The 8080-nt window shown below is 54.6% G+C and overlaps 2 protein-coding genes across 2 annotated transcripts; one reads left to right on the top strand and one right to left on the bottom strand.

Moving 5' to 3' along the window:
- Window positions 1–1270: 1270 nt before the first annotated feature.
- On the bottom strand, window positions 1271–2035 carry LOC144120362 (uncharacterized). The gene has a single exon (XM_077652725.1). The coding sequence runs from the start codon at window positions 2033–2035 to the stop codon at window positions 1271–1273; it is 765 nt and encodes a 254-aa protein (XP_077508851.1).
- A 4643-nt stretch (window positions 2036–6678) lies between these two features.
- On the top strand, window positions 6679–7443 carry LOC144120361 (uncharacterized). The gene has a single exon (XM_077652724.1). It carries the CDS (start codon window positions 6679–6681, stop codon window positions 7441–7443), a length of 765 nt encoding a protein of 254 aa, XP_077508850.1.
- The last annotated feature ends 637 nt before the right edge of the window (window positions 7444–8080 follow it).

Here is an 8080-nt window from a genome sequence, read left to right as displayed (position 1 = left end):
CGCACCGAGGTACGAAACGTCGGTAGTAATTTACAAGGCCAAGGAACTCGCGCAGCTGGCGCTTAGTGGTGGGTCGTGGAAACTTCTCGACAGCTTTAACCTTGTCTGGATGAGGCTGAATGCCAGAGCTTGAAACAACATGGCCAAGAAAAGTCAGCTTCTCGGCACCCAGCTCGCACTTGTCCGTGTTAACCAGGATGCCATGCTCCGCCAGGTGCTGAAACACTGATCGCAGATGCGCCTCATGCTCGTCCGGTGAAGTGCTTGCGATGAGTAGGTCGTCGAGGTATGCATGGCAGAAGTCGAGGCCATGCAAAACGCCGTTGATAAAACGCTCGAATGTCTGTCCGGAGTTTCGCAGGCCGAACGGCATGCGCAGAAACTCGAACAGGCCGAAGGGCGTGGTTATCGCCGTCTTCGATACGTCCTCTGGAGCCACGGGGATCTGATGGTACGCCCGCACGAGGTCGATCTTGGGAGAAAATCGCCACACCATGTAGGCTGGACGTCACATCATGAATGTGAGGTACCGGATAGCGGTCTGGCACGGTTTCTCGATTGAGGGCTCGATAGTCGCCGCAGGGTCGCCAGTCTCCTGGTGTTGACTTCGGCACCATGTGCAGTGGAGACGCCCATGGGCTAGCGGACGGGCGGATTATGCCGAGCTCGAGCATGTGGTCGAATTCCTGTCGAGCTGCTTGCAGCTTTTGCGGGGACAAGCGGCGTGGGCGTGCGTAAACTGGTGGGCCTGTGGTGACAATGTGGTGGCATACATTGTGTTTGACGGCCGCGCTGGCCTGTGGTGGCCGCGTCAGTTCGGGGAATTCGCCGAGGATGCCGGTGAATCGTGTAGCGCCCGGCGGTGCTACGAGCGTGGGGCTGAGGGGAGGATGCCTGGATGGCTTCCCGCGCACTTCTGCGTGTGACAGGGGGTCCTGTAAACGCCGGTTTCGGACATCGACAAGCAGTCCGAAGTTGCGCAAAGAGTCCGCTCCCAGGATGGCAAATTTTAAGTCAGCCAGGACGAAAATCCACCGAAATGTCCTCTTGAGGCCCAGGTCCAGCGAGAGAGAGCGTTGCCCGTACGTCGGTATCGTATTGTTGACAGCTTGCAACGGTGCTGCGCACGGTCGTTTGCGATCGGCTGGCGACGCTGGCACGACACTAACTTCCGCCCCTGTGTCGACTAGGAAACGAGCACCTCTTTCGCGATCGGTCAGGAAGAATACCGATGGGCGACTGTCCGGCAGGGCGGGGGCACTGGTCACCCTCAGCGCTGGCCCGGGGCGTTTCCCGAATTTTCACAGGGCGGCACACAGTTCCGTGCAGCGTTGCCGAATTTGCGGTGGTACCAGCACACCCTGCGTTGTTGTGGTTGTGATGCGGTACGCTGTCGTGGTCGCTGGTTGCCGCTCGAGTGCAGCGCTGCGACGGTGTCTGCGAGGCGAGAAATTTCCTCTCGCATCTCTTGCAGGGAATTGGCGGACGGTGCGTCTGCGTGCACCGACGCGACTGTGGGCACGGCGACAGCCACGAGTTTGTCGGCGAGCTCGGCCATCTTGGCAAGGTCTGCCTCGCCCGACGCCGTGAGGCCTATCCGTACGCTTGTGGGAAGCCTTTGCAGGAACAGTTCCCGCACCAAACGGCCGTCGCTTGCTGTCGTGCCGCCGGCCAGTTGTTGCATGTGGCGTAGCAACTGGCTGGGCCGGCGGTCGCCAAGTTCGGCCTCCCGCAGTAGCTGCTGGAGACGCTCCGGCTCTGTAGGTGTGACACGGCGAATCAGTGTCTCTTTTAGCGTCTGGTAGGCGTTCTCTGCGGGTGGTGTTAGCAGTAGGTCCCGCACCTCGCTGGCTGTCGCAGGCGGAAGGCTGCCCACCACGTGGTGGTATTTAGTGCTGTCAGCAGTGATGCGGCGTGCAGCGAACTGCGACTCAACTTGCACGAACCAAAGTTCCGGGTCGCCAGTCCAAAACGGAGGTAGCTTCACGTCAAGTACGGCTACCGTGGGACTGCCGGCGTCGCTTGGCTGGTTCATGGCTATCACGTCAGGGTCACCAATTATTGGCACGCGCGAGGAAAGCAGAGACGAGGCGTGGAGCTTGGAGTCTCGGTGCCAACTACTTTTATTCTTTCTTTGTGCGCCGGCCCTCTCTCGGCGGCCGGCTGGCTACGGTCGACTACGGTCGGCTACGTTCCGCGCTGGCAGCACCGCGGCTTATCCGCGGCATATTTGTGTCCACCACAAGCCTACGCATCCCCACCTCCAACTGCGTCTCAAGATTTTGGCTCCTCCCCTGCAGTGCATCATTGAGACCAGCATGGATGACCACAAGGTGTTCGCCATCCATGCTGCCCACCACCACCTCCCGGGCTCTGGCCATTGCATCCACCATGCACTTTCCCGACTGAGCCTCCACCTGCACTCGCCTGTCTGCCTTCCCTGCCGTCAGAACGCCTCCCTCAACCCTCGCTACATTCGAGTCCCCGACCACCAGAACTCTCCTGCGCCCCAAACGTTCGCTTCCTAATTCCATCTGTTGGCCTCCGGATCGCTCTAGCTGACTCTCCTGCCGCTGTACGCTATTGTCGCGAGTTTCCATGGCCGCTTTAACCTTTTTCATTTCGTTCTCATTTTTCTCACTCAATGCTCGCTGCACTACAGCACTGTATGCTGATGGGCGGCAGTGGAAACCGTCACGCCATCTGTTTTGGGCAGTGGAAACCGTCACGACAAGGCCGCCGAGGCGAGCATTGCAAACAATATTCTTTAAATGGTAAAGCCTCGTTAAATCATTTGTTCTGATATTTTTCCGCTTAATTAGTCGAAAATGTTGTAAGCGCTTCAGTAGAAGCAGACGAAACGACAGGAACGGCATATTCAAACGGCCCGCGCTCCTTGCAACGCTCTCCTCGACGGCCTTGACGTGACGCTTTGCGCTACCGCAAACAGATGGCGCCACTGCCGCCCTTCAGCGAAAAAGCGTCGTCTGCGGGTTTTGGTTGTCGGTCTCTACGTAGGCGATTATGTTTTCGCATCATGCACGGCTCAGCTAAGTAAGTACCGTTGTCAAACTTCCTACGATACAAAAGTTACCATAATACGCAAGCTCTGTGTGCAGTTTCATCGCAAATGAGCCAGCGGTTGAGGCGGGGAAACTTTTGAAAGTCTTCACGATAAAAACGCACAATACTGTACATTGAAGCTGGCGGCTAATGCTGGCGTTTTGCTCTGTATATCTCACGCTTTTATGAATATCAAATCAAATAGGCATGATCCGCAGAACATAACCGTGCTCCCACTTATACAGTGTTCCGCATTTATCTGTCTGGCTTGGAAAAAATTCTCCTGCGTAAACTACTGCATCCATAGAGTTTCTTACTATTAACTAGAGAGAAGGCTGGCGCCCCGCCTAAGGGAGTTTGCATGGAGCTTCCTCGAGACTATAGAGTTTTTTGTGCTTTTTATCATGAAGACTTTCGAAAATTTCCCCGCCTCAATCGCTGACTCATTTACGGTGAAACTGCACACAGAGCTTGCGTGTTATGGTAAGTTTTTTATCGTAGCTAGTTTTAGAATGGTACTTACTTAGTTGAGCCGCGCATGATGTAAAAACGTAATCACCTGCGTCGAGATCGGCGAACCGAAACACGCAAGCGCCGTTTTTTCGCTGAAGGGCGGCAGTGGCGCCATCAGTCTTCTGCAGTTGAAAGCGTCGCGACAAGGCTATTTCGCTGTAACAAGGCGCCGAGGCGAGCGTTGCAAGAAGCGCGGGCCCTTTGATTACACGTACAGTTCCGGCCATTTCGTCTGCTTCAACTTAAGCGCTTCCAACATTTTCGGCTGGGCGGAAAAAATATCAAAACAACTGATTTAACGAGGCTTTATCTTTCAAAGAATACTGCCTGATCTCTTTTTTTTTTTTACGGAGTGACTTTATCCAATTCAGCTCTTATCGTCTGCTTTCGTGACTCTCCGAAAGCATGGGAGGGTGACAGCAGAAAACAGATGGCGCCACTGCCACCCTTCTGCGAAGAAACGCCGTTTGCGGGTTTGGGATCGCTGCTTCATCATGAACTAATCAGGCGCGCAACCTCTACTCATTGCTCATTGTGTAAATAGTTTGTGTATATTACCTCTCCCCCATCCTCTCTTCCCCTCACCTGCTATCCTTTATTTCCGCTGCCCCAGCTCAGGTGCTTCAGTATCGATGGCAGATGCCGGGGCTAGCAAAAACGTGATCCTTCCTTTTTATTATTACTTTACAAACCACTACTACTTCTGGTTCGCTGGTCTAGACGCAGGCAATAATACGCAAGCTCTCTTGCGTATTATGGTCACTTTAGTATCGTAGCAAGTTTCACAACGGTACTTACTTAGTTGAGCCGTGCATGATGCAAAAACTGAATTGCCTGCGTCTAGACCAGCGAACCGGAAGTAGTAGTGGTTTGTAAAGTAATAATAAAAAGGAAGGATCACGTTTTTGCTAGCCCCGGCATCTGCCATCGATACTGAAGCACCTGAGCTGGGGCAGCGGAAATAAAGGATAGCAGGTGAGGGGAAGAGAGGATGGGGGAGAGGTAATATACACAAACTATTTACACAATGAGCAATGAGTAGAGGTTGCGCGCCTGATTAGTTCATGATGAAGCAGCGATCCCAAACCCGCAAACGGCGTTTCTTCGCAGAAGGGTGGCAGTGGCGCCATCTGTTTTCTGCTGTCACCCTCCCATGCTTTCGGAGAGTCACGAAAGCAGACGATAAGAGCTGAATTGGATAAAGTCACTCCGTAAAAAAAAAAAAGAGATCAGGCAGTATTCTTTGAAAGATAAAGCCTCGTTAAATCAGTTGTTTTGATATTTTTTCCGCCCAGCCGAAAATGTTGGAAGCGCTTAAGTTGAAGCAGACGAAATGGCCGGAACTGTACGTGTAATCAAAGGGCCCGCGCTTCTTGCAACGCTCGCCTCGGCGCCTTGTTACAGCGAAATAGCCTTGTCGCGACGCTTTCAACTGCAGAAGACTGATGGCGCCACTGCCGCCCTTCAGCGAAAAAACGGCGCTTGCGTGTTTCGGTTCGCCGATCTCGACGCAGGTGATTACGTTTTTACATCATGCGCGGCTCAACTAAGTAAGTACCATTCTAAAACTAGCTACGATAAAAAACTTACCATAACACGCAAGCTCTGTGTGCAGTTTCACCGTAAATGAGTCAGCGATTGAGGCGGGGAAATTTTCGAAAGTCTTCATGATAAAAAAGCACAAAAAACTCTATAGTCTCGAGGAAGCTCCATGCAAACTCCCTTAGGCGGGGCGCCAGCCTTCTCTCTAGTTAATAGTAAGAAACTCTATGGATGCAGTAGTTTACGCAGGAGAATTTTTTCCAAGCCAGACAGATAAATGCGGAACACTGTATAAGTGGGAGCACGGTTATGTTCTGCGGATCATGCCTATTTGATTTGATATTCATAAAAGCGTGAGATATACAGAGCAAAACGCCAGCATTAGCCGCCAGCTTCAATGTACAGTATTGTGCGTTTTTATCGTGAAGACTTTCAAAAGTTTCCCCGCCTCAACCGCTGGCTCATTTGCGATGAAACTGCACACAGAGCTTGCGTATTATGGTAACTTTTGTATCGTAGGAAGTTTGACAACGGTACTTACTTAGCTGAGCCGTGCATGATGCGAAAACATAATCGCCTACGTAGAGACCGACAACCAAAACCCGCAGACGACGCTTTTTCGCTGAAGGGCGGCAGTGGCGCCATCTGTTTGCGGTAGCGCAAAGCGTCACGTCAAGGCCGTCGAGGAGAGCGTTGCAAGGAGCGCGGGCCGTTTGAATATGCCGTTCCTGTCGTTTCGTCTGCTTCTACTGAAGCGCTTACAACATTTTCGACTAATTAAGCGGAAAAATATCAGAACAAATGATTTAACGAGGCTTTACCATTTAAAGAATATTGTTTGCAATGCTCGCCTCGGCGGCCTTGTCGTGACGGTTTCCACTGCCCAAAACAGATGGCGTGACGGTTTCCACTGCCGCCCATCAGCATACAGTGCTGTAGTGCAGCGAGCATTGAGTGAGAAAAATGAGAACGAAATGAAAAAGGTTAAAGCGGCCATGGAAACTCGCGACAATAGCGTACAGCGGCAGGAGAGTCAGCTAGAGCGATCCGGAGGCCAACAGATGGAATTAGGAAGCGAACGTTTGGGGCGCAGGAGAGTTCTGGTGGTCGGGGACTCGAATGTAGCGAGGGTTTAGGGAGGCGTTCTGACGGCAGTGAAGGCAGACAGGCGAGTGCAGGTGGAGGCTCAGTCGGGAAAGTGCATGGTGGATGCAATGGCCAGAGCCCGGGAGGTGGTGGTGGGCAGCATGGATGGCGAACACCTTGTGGTCATCCATGCTGGTCTCAATGATGCACTGCAGGGGAGGAGCCAAAATCTTGAGACGCAGTTGGAGGTGGGGATGCGTAGGCTTGTGGTGGACACAAATATGCCGCGGATAAGCCGCGGTGCTGCCAGCGCGGAACGTAGCCGACCGTAGTCGACCGTAGCCAGCCGGCCGCCGAGAGAGGGCCGGCGCACAAAGAAAGAATAAAAGTAGTTGGCACCGAGACTCCAAGCTCCACGCCTCGTCTCTGCTTTCCTCGCGCGTGCCAATAATTGGTGACCCTGACGTGATAGCCATGAACCAGCCAAGCGACGCCGGCAGTCCCACGGTAGCCGTACTTGACGTGAAGCTACCTCCGTTTTGGACTGGCGACCCGGAACTTTGGTTCGTGCAAGTTGAGTCGCAGTTCGCTGCACGCCGCATCACTGCTGACAGCACTAAATACCACCACGTGGTGGGCAGCCTTCCGCCTGCGACAGCCAGCGAGGTGCGGGACCTACTGCTAACACCACCCGCAGAGAACGCCTACCAGACGCTAAAAGAGACACTGATTCGCCGTGTCACACCTACAGAGCCGGAGCGTCTCCAGCAGCTACTGCGGGAGGCCGAACTTGGCGACCGCCGGCCCAGCCAGTTGCTACGCCACATGCAACAACTGGCCGGCGGCACGACAGCAAGCGACGGCCGTTTGGTGCGGGAACTGTTCCTGCAAAGGCTTCCCACAAGCGTACGGATAGGCCTCACGGCGTCGTGCGAGGCAGACCTTGCCAAGATGGCCGAGCTCGCCGACAAACTCGTGGCTGTCGCCGTGCCCACAGTCGCGTCGGTGCACGCAGACGCACCGTCCGCCAATTCCCTGCAAGAGATGCGAGAGGAAATTTCTCGCCTCGCAGACACCGTCGCAGCGCTGCACTCGAGCGGCAACCAGCGACCACGACAGCGTACCGCATCACAACCACAACAACGCAGGGTGTGCTGGTACCACCGCAAATTCGGCAACGCTGCACGGAACTGTGTGCCGCCCTGTGAAAATTCGGGAAACGCCCCGGGCCAGCGCTGAGGGTGACCAGTGCCCCCGCCCTGCCGGACAGTCGCCCATCGGTATTCTTCCTGACCGATCGCGAAAGAGGTGCTCGTTTCCTAGTCGACACAGGGGCGGAAGTTAGTGTCGTGCCAGCGTCGCCAGCCGATCGCAAACGACCGTGCGCAGCACCGTTGCAAGCTGTCAACAATACGATACCGACGTACGGGCAACGCTCTCTCTCGCTGGACCTGGGCCTCAAGAGGACATTTCGGTGGATTTTCGTCCTGGCTGACTTAAAATTTGCCATCCTGGGAGCGGACTCTTTGCGCAACTTCGGACTGCTTGTCGATGTCCGCAACCGGCGTTTACAGGACCCCCTGTCACACGCAGAAGTGCGCGGGAAGCCATCCAGGCATCCTCCCCTCAGCCCCACGCTCGTAGCACCGCCGGGCGCTACACGATTCACCGGCATCCTCGGCGAATTCCCCGAACTGACGCGGCCACCACAGGCCAGCGCGGCCGTCAAACACAATGTATGCCACCACATTGTCACCACAGGCCCACCAGTTTACGCACGCCCACGCCGCTTGTCCCCGCAAAAGCTGCAAGCAGCTCGACAGGAATTCGACCACATGCTCGAGCTCGGCATAATCCGCCCGTCCGCTAGCCCATG

The sequence above is a fragment of the Amblyomma americanum genome, chromosome 2 (assembly GCF_052857255.1).
Source record: "Amblyomma americanum isolate KBUSLIRL-KWMA chromosome 2, ASM5285725v1, whole genome shotgun sequence".
Classification (NCBI taxonomy): domain Eukaryota; kingdom Metazoa; phylum Arthropoda; class Arachnida; order Ixodida; family Ixodidae; genus Amblyomma; species Amblyomma americanum.
This window is presented reverse-complemented; position numbering and strand designations above follow the sequence as displayed.

What these genes read in the sequence shown, in the direction of transcription:
- LOC144120362 (XM_077652725.1), bottom strand. Translation starts at nt 2,035, where the DNA reads ATGAACCAGCCAAGCGACGCCGGCAGTCCCACGGTAGCCGTACTTGAC.
- LOC144120361 (XM_077652724.1), top strand. Translation starts at nt 6,679, where the DNA reads ATGAACCAGCCAAGCGACGCCGGCAGTCCCACGGTAGCCGTACTTGAC.